This window comes from Thermobia domestica, chromosome 2, assembly GCF_964235325.1.
Source record: "Thermobia domestica chromosome 2, izTheDome1.hap1.1, whole genome shotgun sequence".
Classification (NCBI taxonomy): Eukaryota; Metazoa; Arthropoda; class Insecta; order Zygentoma; family Lepismatidae; genus Thermobia; species Thermobia domestica.
Window position 1 is genome coordinate 78,812,139 of NC_137455.1, and position 15,747 is coordinate 78,827,885.

The following is a 15,747-nucleotide window of genomic DNA, read 5'->3' on the forward strand; positions in this document are numbered from 1 at the left end:
ATATACTATTTTGCACGAAAAGAAAATTAACATGAACGATAATGTTAATTATTCGTATTAAAATCTTTGGCGTTCAGTCAAGATAAGGATCATAAACCGTATCGAATTTGCATTCAAATAATTCAAGAACGTTTAGAACATTAAAAGTTCCTTTAGTTCAATCAAAAACATCGATGCTCTCTTGTTTTTTCTTTATACAAAAATTATTTTTAAAATGGGAAAGAACAATATGTAGATCTGCATTAAGGCATGGTTTCAATAATAGGTAAGAACTCTTTATTGTAATTACACGTGAAAAACAGAAAGTCATTACGAAAAGATACCGAATAAATTCCTTCCAATTCTAAATCATTGAGATAAACTTTGACAACCACAAACATTAGTGTTTACGTGCAGGTCAAGTTTAGTCGTACCACTAAACTAATTAAAATTAAATAATTATAGTTCTTTCACTAGTTTCCTTGGTCGTATTTTTGGATTGGGGGGGGAGACAATTTTTTGAGTTAATATATCTTATTGGTATATTTTCTGTATTTTGTGTTAGTTGAGGTTAGGTTAACTTTGTATTGGCCTTCTAGTTCCAAAATTATTCCTCTTCCTTGTTGTCTTCTAAAAGGGATTAACATCACCGTCTAAATGGGTTAAGGGGTTAACTGCTGTATCGCCGGACCAGTTTTAGGAAATTTACCGAGTCACTTGGAGAATTTATTTAAGTTTGTGGGGAATAATGAGTGAAATTCAAGTAAGGGGAATAGTAAAAGTTAAGAAAGTTGATGTATTTGCTGATTGTTTTTGATGTATAGGGAGCTGTATGTGGAGGCGGATAAACTATTTCGCGGAGAGGTACGCCTGTTTTACTATAGGGGCCCCTAGACTCTAAAACGTATTCTTCTGAGGAACACAATATCTACAACATATCACGGTTTCAAACTATTCCTCCGAAATCCAATTGTGCGGGGTCCTTTGTTTCTTATTAACGTGCCTTTCCAAGAGAATATTAAATTTTACCTATAAATTTTGCAAAATGTGGTATGCGTAAAGTTTAGCTGTACTTTTTGTGGATCTATACGGGTTGCATATAGTAAGTTCAGGGTGGTTATTTAAACATAAAAAGAATATTTTTGTTCATATTGAGGACATGAGAACATTTTTTAAAAGTAAAATTTACGTGTTACGTCTGTTATTTCAGAGAGGAGGAGTAAGTATAAAGGCGCAGAAAATCTACGTAATTTGTGAAAACAGAAACAGCGTCAAAAAGTGTGGTTTACTATTATTCAATTGTAATGCAAAACTAGCTTGTAGTGACCAACTATCTAGGTTTTTGTATTGCTTTTCTTTACGCTTTGTACTCACTGTTGCTTCGTGCTTGCTGCCTATGACCATACTCCTCTGCGAACTCCAGTTTCAACGCCCTGAACCAGAATAATATCCTTGATATACTTTAAATTAAAGCAAATGGAGATCAGAGTAAACCATTCGTGGTATCCTGAAAAAGTAATGTGGTGAAGTTATAGTGATTGGTATGGCAGCTTAACGTTAATTCCCTACTGCTGTATGGAAAGCAACGTGAGACTATCACATTACTTTCTTTGTTTTGCCACAAAGGAAATTATGTACAGTGTCGTTCACATGGTAAAATAAAGCTTTCGAGATAAAAGAATTCCCATTGATAAAAGTAGGAAGAGAATGTCTTGGGAATGATTATTGAACAAATCATAATTTAACAGATACGGAAGAAAGGGGTTCGTGGATAATTGTAATGAAAGATATTAATGCTGTTATAGAGCTAGAATAGAAGGATAAACAAGTAGGTAATTACGGGTTAAGAAAAAAGAATTTGAAAAGAAGGTGACCGTTTAAATTAAATATTTTGTGTGCAATTTATCAATTCTCAGAAGAGAAAAGGCGTAATAATTATTTAAATCAGGGTTTAAGTGGTAAAGTAATCATTTTTCCCTGAACAATAACCTGAATACATAACTGTTTAAGAAGTAATCCAAAGAAAAGACCTGCTGAAAAAAGCAAACAGTGGCATTCGTGAAATATTGCAGCAAAATATAACTCCATGATGAACCACACAATAGAAGATACATGGATATCTTACACTGTAGGTCCACGTCTTATATAGACCTAACGCTGGTGCTGAAAAGAATGCTAAACTCCAACTAACCTCAATAGGTAGACAGAAGTATCAGGTAGATCAGCCATGTGCAACAGTCACCCCCTCTGGCCCGTTATTGATAATGTATTTCTTACTTAATCTGTTAAAAGGAGTTGAAAATTTTTCGAACTCTTGATTCCGCAATATAAAACTTACGTCTCGCGACTAGGCAATGCTGAGAAAACCATACAGAAGCTCACGTTTCTCTTCACCTCCACTCTCTCCCGTCGGTTTTGTGCTTCAAACTTCATCATAAGTGAAGTGCACATGCCCAGTTCAGAGGCCAAGGTTTTGTTTTTTTGTGTGTTTAACCGTGTCTGTATTATTGTTAGTTGTTTCCTTGTGTGCTATCGTGTAGTTCACTACGTGATGTGGTGTCACTTTATTAATTAAAATGTCTCCCACGTCTCTCGACGCCAGCAACTCCACTGTGACTGGCTCATCCCCTGTTCCAACGTGTATATACCTGAGTTAGATTATGGTATGATTCAGCAATGGTTTCGGAATAACGTAAAGAACGCAAAAGTACCTTCACGGACTTAAGGTGCCGGTAATGCCCCGAGATATGTATAAAAAATATAAGCAAAGGTTTTTTTCATGCTCAGACATCTTAAATCACAATCTGGCATTGGCCCAAGATCATTTTTAGATGGAAAATATAATCACTTGAAGAGAAGTATTGCCATTCAACACAAATAGGTACGAAATCCAGCGAATGGTGGGGCAGTGCAAACCTTATATAATCGTAGGGTATCAGGATTAGAGCTGTTATTCAAAGCTTCTTGGAAAAAATAAAATAAAATAAAGCGTGGAAACTGGATAGTACCAAGAAGCTAAATAATTAATTACGAAGAGAAACCGACAAAGCCAAAGAAAGCATACTATAGAAGTAAATGTGAAAAGATAGAGGAATTGGAATGTAACGTAAACAGTATACCGGGAGGTTAAATCAATGACAATTTGTCAGACAAAGGAAAGGATTAATATGAAAGCCAAAATAAAAATGGAAAGATAGTGAGGAAAAACAAGTATTAGTTAAATAAGTATATGAAGGAACTATGTGATAGTAGAAACAAACCGCATAGTCTATATGTTTGCTGAGAGTGCAAAACAAAAAAATGCAGATGGCTAGATTCAGTACTGAGGGATAATTCGGAACTGTGGCATCTCAGTGGTAGAGGGCTCACCTCTAACCTGTGGAGTCACTGTTTTGATTCCAGCTCCCATCAAATGGGCTTTGTGCTGAAAAAGCACCGTGTGCTTTCCCGGAGTTGTCCTGTTTCCTTTTACTTTCGCCACTCCACTAGTATCATCCAGCACATCATCACTGTCTCCCTTAGCCTTGGTACATAATCGACGGAACTTTTTTAAAAAAGGAGGGATGAATTCGAACAAGCATTTTGGGACAAGAGGGATAGAAAAGCAATTGGGGTAGATAACATATCTAATAAGTTAATGAAGAATATTGCGCAAGGAGAAGGAAGTATCTGTTATGTGTTAATGTATGAAATATAAGAAACTAGAGAATGGGCAGATAACTTCTTAGAAACCATTATGATACCACTAGAAAACAAAAAGAACACAAAACGGTGCAAAGTGTAAGTAGAAGGTAGTTTATCACATACCGCGAAAATTACGCTTTCAGTATTGAGTAATAGACTATATGACAGAACAAGTAACGAAATTAAAGAGGAACAGTTTGGATTTGGACGCGGAATGTGTACATGGCATGCTAGTTGTTTACTTAGAGTAAGCGGTGAGAAAGTCTTTAATTGGACTATGATCAGTGTTCTATAGTTCTTATTTCTGTTTATTGTTATGGTTTTTGGTTTCTCTCATATGTGATTTTTGTTTGGTTTCCCCCCCGCAAACCGTGTTTGGTTTTTCACTTGCATTGTTTTTGATTGATTTCTCTCCTGTGTATATTACCTAAAAGGCTCCCATCGTTGTTAATTTATTGTTCTTCGTATAGGGTTCGTGAATTAGGATCTTTTTCGGCGAGTTCATGTATCTCGCCCAGAACCGTAATTGACCTTCCTACATTTATCTTCTTGATTTTTTTCTTCTTTAGTCAGTAACGCCATTTTGATTGTTTAAGGGATCGAACTTTTTACGTGGTCATGTGGCCACTCCACTTTATGGACAAATACGATTCTTCCATATTATTTGGAAAATTTCATATACACTTTTCTCAAGTCTAGCCTTTTTCCTCTTGTTTTATAGACCGACTTAACGTATCCGAGTAATTTATTGGGATTTGAGGTATCCCATTCGCCTCAAGTTTAATTTCATCCACATCTAATTGAAGAAAAACTATAACTTTTCCATCTTCAGTATGATGTCGCATAAGATGCCTTAAGGCCGTGGTCAATAATTTAGATTCTTCTAGTCTTCCGTTATCATTTGAGATTCGATGTTTTTATATAGATGCTTCGTGTCTATTGTATCCTTATTTTCACGTTTTTCTCTTCTTGTCAATGTTTTTTTTTTTTTTTCACCATTTCATTTATTTTTTATTCCATAACTTTGATTTGTTGATGCATTAGACTTCTGTCTTCTTTCTTGTATTCGTGGGCAACTGTTTCTTTACTTCTTTTTTTCTCATAGTATTCAAGTGACAATTTTGTACTGCTAAGTCCGATATTTTTGTATGAAGAGTCAGATTTTTAGTGTTTTTAGTGGTAATGAAGGTGTAGGAATCGAGGTTGAGATGATTTGGACATATGTAGAGGAGTAATGAAGAATACGTGGAGAAAAGTCCTGCAAATGAAGGTGGCCGGACCACGGATAAGAGGCAGGCCTAAAAGAAGATGGCGGGATCTAGTGGACGAGGACTTGAGAGAAAAAGGATTGACGGTCGAAATGGAATTAAATAGATCACTATTGCGAACTGTCATCAAAAACGGTAACCCCACCTGAATGGGAAAAGCTAAAGAAAAAAATATCGTTATAAGCTATTCATTCTTCCAAAAACAGTCTAGAACCCGTCGTAGCTTGATACTGCTTCCTACATTAATAAATGAAAAGTAAGTCTGTATCTATATCATTATTCTTTACTTTCTTAAATTTACTTTTATATATACTTGTATACTATAAATTCAATATTTATTACTTGTAGATAAATTTTAAGTAGTTGTGTTGCACTTATCCGAATTCTAATTTTTGAAATATAATTTCAGAGTCCTCGATATATCTGGTAATAGTGAGCCTATTATGGGGAGTGACAAATCCACTTATTAAACAGGGATGTGCTGGAATCGAAAACATTCAAGAAAATAATGCAGTCATCAAATTCTTCAAAGAAATCAAATATTTAATACTGAATTGGAAAGTAAGTGTTGAGAACAAAAATGGGAATTTTACAGGATTGACCCGAAGCACTAAAGAAAAGCGCACATGCTCAGAAAATGTGATTAGAAATGTCAGATTGTAGTAGGTGTCGATGACGTTTTTAAAAAACTTGGTTTAGAAAAATATTTCAAAAACGTATAAAGTGTTCTATTTAAATATGTGTTAATCAACTAAAATTAATGTGTTAGTCAATCAGTAATACATGTATTATGTTTCGTGTACTGTAAATGTGAATTTATTATTTCAGAATTGTATGCTGGTCAAATCCAAGATACATCAGACTGGTGTACCTTAACTTTTATACTTTTTTTTTTTTTTGTGTGTGTGTGTGTGTGTGTGTACAGTGGTTATTTACAATCTCGATCACCAGACTGAAATTGAAACACATTCACACACTAGTGTGCAAAAGATAAGAACGAAAGTAAGTTCGCATGCTGTGTCACTCCCAAGTGGCGTAAATTTTTGAAAGTTGAATTATACATAGAAAGTAGTGCTACAGTATGTTACAGAAAAAAAAAAATAGAAGAATAAAAATGGCACTTTTATACGGATGCAATACCTTACACTGAAATACTGCTATTCATGACCCCCCACCTGACATTACAGAAAGAGTAAAATTGTCCTTGAGAGAGTGTGTGATCACCACGGACAGCAATACATGCTCTGCAGCTTCTCCATGCCTATAACAAAGTTGGTAATAAGTTGTAGTGTGGAGTTTCATTACTCTACCAGCACTACTGACAACGGTTGGATGGTCCTTGGTGCATCTGAACGAGCTGGAAGACGTCTCCCTATGGCATCTCGAACGTGCCCGATGGAATTCAAGTTGAGGGAATAGGCAAGCAAGTCTATTCACTGAATATCCCCTCGTTCTAAGAGCTCCACCGCCCGCGCTATTCGATACAGTTGTGAATTATCATCCAGAAAGAAGTTGGGGCCAACTGCACATCTGAAAAGATGCACGTGGAGAAGGAGTACAATGCCATAGTAGCATTGACCGGTGAGTGTAACACGTTCAAAAATTGGGAGGTCGGTATGCACATGCAACATTGCCTCCCCACACAGGAACACCGGACTACCAAAATGATCATCTTCGACAATGTTCCTGGGTTTGTTGTGTGTTTCCACCTCTCGCCAGCTGAGTGTACGTCTAGAATCACTACTCATACCAAACTTCCTCGATCCTGTGCTGATGTTCTTGGCACCACCGCAAACGATGCGACGCGCCGGTATGTGATATCAGCGGAATACAGTGTAATGAATGATCGTCGGACAAAAAGACCACTTCCATGCAGTTGACATATCACTGTTAAGTTTGAAATTGGGCAACTTGCAGTCCTCTTAGACATGTTTGCAATTGGAGCCGCTGTTTGACGTTGTTACCTTCTTGCTTGTTTCACAGTGTAGCGGCCGTCCTCTGCCATAGTTGACCGTGATCGACCATCACCTCTATTTCGTACAACATTGCCTGTCGTTTAAAATGCACCTCATGCACGTGAAACAACACTGAACAATGACAAACTGTGGGTTACACACGTCACACTTCAACCTTCTTCCAGTTTCCGTTCATTCTCCTCCGTATAAAGTTATCCAGATGTTGTATCCGGGCCATGTTGTTGTGAGTAACACCACCACAATGCGCCTTAGCAGCTCTCTAACTGACACACACTAGCTCGTCCTGACCATTCAACTGCTTCGGGTACGGGGAGGAGAACCTTTCGGCGCTAAGGTCACGGTGATGCGATATCTTGTTCCATGTGCACGTGTAGAATCCCACGCTGCCGGGCTTTTATTCCACTGACTACGTAATTTTATGTTACTTTATCTATCTCGTCCTTAAGTTTTGCACACCAGTATATCTATTTCTTTCTCTCTCTCTCTCTCTCTCTCTCTCTCTCTCTCTCTATATATATATATATATATATATATATATATATAGGTCATTTAGATTAAAGTGACAACACTACTGTGATTCGATTGCCGTTTGTCCGGGAGACAAATGAACAATGTAGTGTGTTCCTGGGCAGTGTAACGATCGTGTCGACATTTTGTGTTCCCACATTATGGTATCTCTGGTCAGTGGATGCTGTTAAAGAAAGGTACGTGTGACATTCCGCCTTAAACAATGTTTACCCATGCAGAACAGCGTGTTTCATTAAGTTTCAGGTGGCATGAGGTCGAAGTGCACGTCAGATCCACAAATGATTACAGTAGGCATGTGGTGACAGTGCTTTACCTTATAAGAAGGTTGCGAGATGGGCTGCGGCATTCGAGGCGGGGCAACGGTTGGCAGACAAAGAACATGGTGAGGGTCGTACTCAAACGACTATGGATTAACGTCATGTGAAAGCTTTGGAATATTGCTTAAAAATGATCGGCAATGTATGTGTAGTAAACTGGCTAATGAACTGAATATTGCATCTGCATCAATGGGCCACGGCCACATGCTAACACACGATCGCAGCTGCGTAAGATTGCAGTCAGATGGGTGCGCATGTCCTGACGGAGGTGCAAAAGTGACTACAGTAGAAATGTACACGCTTATACCTTGAACATTACGCCTAGGAAGATGTTGATTTTCTGAACCTCATTATTGCGATTGACGAACATGGGGGAGATCCTACGAATCAGAATTGAAATGCTAGTCCAGTGAATGGCTCCAGTCGGCATCCTAACGATCGAAAAATACCAAACAAGACCCAGCAAACGTTAAGGTCATGATGATAATGTTCTATGACCAGGAAGGCATTATCCTCTCACATTAAATGCCATCAGTAGTTACCGTGCGGCCAGCATTGTGACGCAAACAAACACATATCCTACAGTCTGGATGAATTCTGCTTCACAACACCAGATGTTATATTTTGCGGTACAGACTTTCCTACGACGACGGAGTTGAGAGATGCTGGAGCGCCTGGCATATTCCCCGGATATGAGACCCTGTGATTTTGATTTGTTCAAAAAATTAAAGAACCACGTCGCGGACAACGTTTCCATGATATTTACAACATTGGTGTGTATGCCTTTGGCGTTTTCCCGAAACTCTCTCAGAAAATGGGGCTGTCAGCCAACAGTATGCAACGTCTGCCAGATATCTGAAAATGTATTCATCAGGCAGGCGGGGACAACATCAAAGGAATGCAACAATGACCACATGAGTAATTATACATTTCATTTCCCAGATATGTTACCACTTCATTCTAAATACCCTCATGTATATATACCCTCAAGTACTTAGGTACATGAAGTATATCCTCATTCAAAGCTTAAAAACTTGAAGTGAAGAAATTTGAATAATTGAATCGTATTAAAAGTAAAGAAAGAAAGAATTGAGGTTATTTCTTTAAATTTCTGGAGTTGGGGCCCAGTGAATTCATGCCTTTGGTAAAGAAACCCTTTTTTTCGCTAGACTGAGATACATTTCTATATTTACAGCTTAAGAGCTAATAATTTAGTAGTGTACATCGATATACTTTCTAATTTTGTCTCTGGATGGCAAAATACGAAACCTTCGAAAGAGACCTTGTCATTGTGTCGTACACATTTGTGCCATGTAGCGTATTTATGTAATGCGTAATTGTTCATTGGTGAATTTCCACGTGTTTTAATGCAAATTTTAATGTTAAAGAAATGAAAAGGTTTGGGGTACTATTCCTCAAGGACACAATTAATCATAGCCGTCTATATCCATAAACCTTATTGCCAATGCTTAACATCACTTTACAAACATTTGAACTTACTAGTTTCTCGGTTTTCAAATGAAATTTGAAGTAAACGCATAATAGCTTAGTTCAATAAATAAATGGTTATTATAAGTATTGTAAAGTCATTGGAAAATAAATAATAATACGTCCTATATCTATCTATTTATCTATATAATATATATATATATATATATATATATATATATATATATATATATATATATATATATATATATATATATATATATATATATATATATATATACATAGGCGCCGACTTGAAGAAAATATTGGGGGGGCCAAAACAATGAATAAATATATAATCATATTCAGTCGTTTTCTATCAACTGCTGGATAAAGTCTTCTTCCCTCCAGATCTCGGTCTGCTGCATCTGCTCCGCTGCTAAATTCATGACCTAAGTCAAATTTGTGTAAACGCATTAAAACAAATTCAAGTTCAAATTCTGGGAATTTCACTGCACCACATTGATCTTTACTTCTTATGTCAGTGTTACCATAGTGTTGATTGAAGCTTCAGTGCTCTATTAACTCTTTTAGGATTTTTGGTAACATTTGTTACCATGGCGTACTATGGTCTTTACCCTCTTATTTAGGTTGTATAACAGGTACTTAAGTCGTTTTTTTATTAGTCAAGTCAAGGGTGGGGTGCTGACTGCCACAGCCAATTATTGGTGCTGATTGCCACGACTGGCGCTGATTGCCAATATCAAGGTGCTGACTGCCACGAGCCTGAGAGAAAGTTGCTAGACGTAACATTACCGGACGCCAAGAAGCATGAAAGAAACTAGATAAACTTTAGGATCGTGTTGTTCAGACAAACACCTAACAAAGGTAAACAGGTCTCTGTATGTACACTCATGTCCAAAATTATAGTCGCATGACTATAAATATGCTGTTCTAGTAATATAATTTGATAACGAATTCGCCCGGTATTTCTTATAATGTTAGTATGTGTATAATCGGCAAAGACAAGTATGTGGTAAATTTCATGTCAAAAGAGCAAACAGATAAGAACAATAAAACGAAAATAATTTTTTCTTGTCCATTAGTTACATTTTATTTTACTCGTTATGATTTTCGCATTTATAATTCTTTCCCTATGAAATTTACCACAAATATACATTTCCTGATTATACACATATCAGTATTAAAAGTACTACAGCTATAGATATGCGACAATAATTTTGGACATGAGTGTACTTCAGTTTTGTAAGGGAGCCGTGCGTACAAAATTGGTACGATTTATGTATTCTCACTTAAACTCCCTATGTCATCATGAACCGTGTACAGCTGCGCAAATTGTTTCGAGCAGCTCTTGAAAGTTCCATCAAAAAAGCACTGTTGGCTGTCCCTCACAAGGGAAGTTCAGGATAAAGCACTCGCCTGCAGAGATACTAAGCATGCCATTTAAAGTCCCAATTCATGCAGATTACAACAAGCTAATAACATTCCTGTACGGTTGAGAACGGTTCGAGATATTCAACTTGGAAGTTTATATGAGAAAATGGGGATATACGCATTTATACGCGTTAAGTTCAACATAATTAGTAACTAATATTGACATACGAATTGAAAGCTATCGGAAGTAACAGAAAAAAAAAAGTGTTTCGCAATAACTAACGGGTTTGTTAGATACAATTAGTCATCACATTGTTCACAATAATCATAGGTTAGAGATGAAAATTGATCACTGTTGTTCTTCTGTTTTATGAAGAAATGACGCAGGCAAAATACTCCCTTGCACCATGAACATTTTATATGTGCAATTTCGTTGCATCCGTCAAGAGAACAGTTCGCAGAACCAAAGCAAAAAGCAAATTCGACAAGTGATTCAAAAGTTATAGGCCTATAATTTGTTCGTAACCTGCCTTGTAAAACGCAAACTGAAACAATCCAATGTATAGCGGTGATCGGAAGTGATCCGTATGGACACGAACTTTATTTGATTGTTTCGTTGGTACATTATAGCGTCCAGATGAAGTTTCATATTATGTACAAATCTGCCATAATCTTTGATCGGAATCAAAACACATCAAATGGTTGCACAAATTGTGTGCAATTCTTTGGTATCTTCTCAACCATTAGGTCTTTGCCATCCGTCATGCAACTTGTAATGGACAATTTGTCTGTGAATGGACCCCAGTGATCAAGCAATAGCAAGTTCAAACCATCATTCTTCGCCATGGGAGAGAATACTTAACGCATTGAAACGTGCATCCACTCATTTTCTCATATAAACTTCTAAGCTGAATATCTCGAACAGTTCTCAACGTACAGGTGTTTTATTACCCGTTGTAATCAGCATGTATTGGTCCTTCAAATGGCATGCTTATTTCTCTGCAGGCGAGTGCTTCTCCCAAACTTCCCTTGTCAGCTGGCTTCAGACCCTCATACCCATTAAATAATACAATAAAACAATTAATTTAAACAATGAAATGTGCAAATTGTACATATAACAGAAAAGACAATTCCTTTATAAACATCCAAGCGTATGTCGTTCCACTTAGTGAGCAACTTCGTAACTTACAGGATGCCACATAGATTTGCTGTGATGATTACTAAACTAATCCCTAATTATTCTCTAATAATCATAAATTTAGTATGAGGGATTAATTTCTCTCTTTCCAAATACAGTTTCTCCCAGGCTCGTGGCAGTCAGCACCTTCATATTTGCAATCAGCCACAGTCGTGGCAGTCAGCACCGATAATTGGCTGTGGCAGTCAGCATCTATCCAAGTCAAGGATGGACCAAAGAACACCCCAGATGCGTTTTGGAACCAGATGGTCAACTTGGCTGCGCCAAGTGGGTGAGGAAGGGCGTGACTTTTTACTTTTTCTTAAGGCAAATTTAAAAAAAAATTTCACGCCTGTAGTTTTCACGATATCAGATTGGAATTGTATGTACCTTTGGATATTTCTCAAATTTTTCTGAGATCTCTACGTGAAGGCGAGTCCAGGCACGAGGGCCGCAAATGTTCCGAGAGGCTGATTTTTTAAAATTGAGTTTTCCCGATTTTTCCGGTTCAGGAATACGATACGTACATGTGTGTGGCACCGTTGGAAAGGGCTTGTTATATTAAAGAAAATAACGTTTAAGCCATGACTCTAGCCTAAATAGTAATGACGCAGTAAATTTTTATAATAAGTATTCTTTATACACACATATACGTATATATGTGTGTATAAAGAAAGAGAGCCTAAATTCAGACTTTCAACAATTTTTCTGCCCTTTGTATTTAAGATACAAGTTTGGAATTTTGCACACGTATTATGTACATAACAATGTATTTTTAGAAAAAAATCAGATCCCTACGTCAACCCAGGCTAGGCCAGAGGGGCAAAATATTTTGGTTGGATTTGCAAAAATACTTCTGAGCTTTTCCCTAATTAGGTTTAGGTGTACGATACGGACATGTGAGTGATACCGTTGGAAAGGGCTTATTATACTGAAGAAAATGGCGTTTGAACTATGATTCTGGGCTAAATAGGAATGACGCAGTACATTTTTTAAAAAAATATTTTATACCTAGGTATATATAGAGGAAGTTCGGGTATTATGGAATACCATTTTTGTTTCGCTTGTAACTCAGTTAATAATTGCACATTGAAACAAAAAGGAAAACAAGTATACGCCTTACATATTTGGCTTTATTTATGTATATCTTGATAAAGAAGTTTCGTTACAGGGGTAGATAAAATTTATAATTTGTAAAGAAACCACTTTGGAGGGTAATATGAAATAGTCGGGTAATATGGAATACAAATGCTATATAGAAAAGAAAAAAGTTTTCTGTTGAATATACAATGAATATAGTGACAATATATGAAAATTCTGAATGCCAAGCCATAACTGATTGTGATAACTTGCAAAAGTCATAAATATAATACTCTGCTTCAGGATCGGCGCAGTCATTGTGTGCTCACATTAAACATGATGAACGCTGGACCCAAGCTCATCTCTTGTATCATCAGACAATTTGCTGTAATAAAAAAATACACTTAGCATTGTTGTCATCATAAATGTATGTTTAATTGCCCAGTACCGATAGATATTTTTGTAATCGGAATACCATACGGAATACGGAATACCATGCTTTTCTTGCGGGTATTCCATATTACACTCCACGCCAGCTTGGAAACGAAAGAGCTGTTTAACGCATTCGAAGGCGTATAGGATAATGGCGCTTATCAAACTACTACTCTGTATATCCAGCGTCATAGTAAACAAAGAATTGTTGATCTATTACATTTCAATAGGAAAATACAGGTTGTAAACCACTTACCTGTAAAAGTATTCCTGAATAAGAAATCAGATTTTCACGTCTACCAACATAACGAATGTCACAATCACATGGAGATTGACTGTAGAGCATCATGGGGAAGTGAGGTAGTAGTTTCTTTCCTCTCCGCTTGGAAGCAACACATCACAGGCGAGCTAATGAGGTATTCCATATTATCCGACTATTCCATAATACCCGAACTTCCTCTATTTATATACATATATGGGTCACCTTCAGACTTTCAAAAATTTCTCCCGACCTCAGTTTTCAAGATACAAGAACGAAATTTTGCGCACCTATTATATATATAACAAGATTTTTTTAAAGATTCAGATCCCTATGTGAACCCAGGCCCGGGCCAGAGGCGCACAAAACTTTCGATTTTTTTTCGAAAAATATAATGTTTTTCTTTCAATTTTCTTATTTCTGCTGTATAATACGGACAAGACAGTGGTACCGTTGGAAAGTATGATCTATCCTGAGAAAAACGAGGTATGAACCACGATCCTACGATAAATAGTAAGGAAGCAGTAGCGGTTTGAGTGAAAGTCTAAAATTTACCTCAAAAAGTGGAAATCCTAAAAAGGTTAAACGTCAATTTGAAAACGGTGCTTTCTATCGAGTAAGAAGGCTGTTCCTAATACTGAATTAAAGGCACGACGTAATTTACGACAGAAATTCTTGCTCCTCTTTGGTAATTCTTCCTCAACTGGATTATATTGGGGGAGGCGAGGACCCCACCTTTAAATATTGGGGGGGCCAAAAGTGCCCTGCCCCCCCAAAGTCGGCGCCTATGTATATATATATATATATCGAAAATTACTTCTGTCATGGAAGTCATACCACGAAGTGACACCTGAACATATGCCATTATTTATGCAGTACGTTTATTAGTATTGTATAACAGGGGCTTTAATGAAATTCGCTGTTTTATTGAAATATGTAACAACTTAGCACATTGATTTATAAACGTTTATATAGTCGCTGTGCAGAAGACGACCACACGCAATTGTGCCATGTAGCACAATGCGACTGTCTTTCATAGCGAATATGAGAAAACTCTAAAAAAGGTTTAGTCATTTCGCTCGAACTTGGGCTTTTCAAGCGACGTGGGCTATTTATTTTTTATTAGCACAACACAGCAAAAGTTATATTTTTCTTGTCTGATTTCAGTATTGGGTTCCATTTACTATTAACCAGGCTGGATCCATACTCTATTACTTTACACTAGGAGATACAGGTAAGTACACGATAACGTTAAATAGTGTATATTTGATAAAGATTGGTGGGAATTTAGATCTATGTAAAGTCCAGAAGGTATAACGTCGCTGGCTTTCCGCGCTTGGATCTGCTTGTCACTAGGGGTGTGGTAAGAGGATAGCCAATCACAACCGGCCAATCACTGCGCTCAGCAAGTCACGAGTAACCAAGCTGGAAACTCCCCATAAACGTCACTACAACTTTTTGCGGGTAACTAACGACGTTATACCTTCCGTACTGTAATATCTTATTAATTGTGTGTTCCCAACAGTCGTTTCGCCGGCTTGTCTAGCATCATGAGGGATATAGTAACATATCAGGCTCTTGAAATTTGTGACGCACAACAATTTCCATTGATTCTTAAAACTTAACAGTGCACTGACTTAAAATCAGCTGTTACATATCAATGTTTCTCTTCCTTTGGATTTTAGATATATAACACTATTTATTAACATTTTCTCTTTTCATACTATTGATCTTCAGTTCTCTCACCTTGGTCATTTGGTTCTTCATAGACAGTGTATTCAATAAATTTCTGGACTAACTCAAAATAACATATTTAACAATGCCAGAAATATATAATACCACATTAGTTTTCTGCATACAGTGTCGGTTAAAAGTTTCTGGACAGATCAAAAAGCAATGAAATATTAAATTGAGATTGTACAACAAGCAGGATTTTTTTTAAAAAAGAAAAGAAACAGGTTTTAAAATAAAAAAATCGGTTTATTTGAATTAAGTCGGTTTTTATAGTTTAAATAAGTTATTTTTATATATATTAAAACTTAATTTGAAGTGTAGTATTTATATTAGAATACTAAATACAACTCATCTACATAAAGGAGTAGTATGCACAGATGTACTATTGTAGTTGTACTTTTGCCTTCTTTATTACTTTTACTAAGCTTCTGGTTTTGTAAATTGAGAACGACACAAATCTGCTACTTAACGTTCGTAATTTTAGCGAAAG

The 15,747-nt window shown here is 36.7% G+C and overlaps 1 protein-coding gene across 1 annotated transcript in view; it reads left to right on the top strand.

The window, feature by feature from the left end:
- The first annotated feature begins 96 nt into the window (after window positions 1–96).
- Window positions 97–15,747, top strand: part of LOC145673171 (transmembrane protein 234) — a 29,150-nt gene continuing 13,499 nt past the window's right edge. The window contains exons 1-3 of the mRNA XM_081742619.1: window positions 97–265; window positions 5,341–5,492; window positions 14,691–14,757. Of these exons, the coding sequence (XP_081598745.1) occupies window positions 250–265; window positions 5,341–5,492; window positions 14,691–14,757 (235 nt within the window). The 5' untranslated portion in view covers window positions 97–249. The remainder of the gene's footprint in view (window positions 266–5,340; window positions 5,493–14,690; window positions 14,758–15,747) is intronic.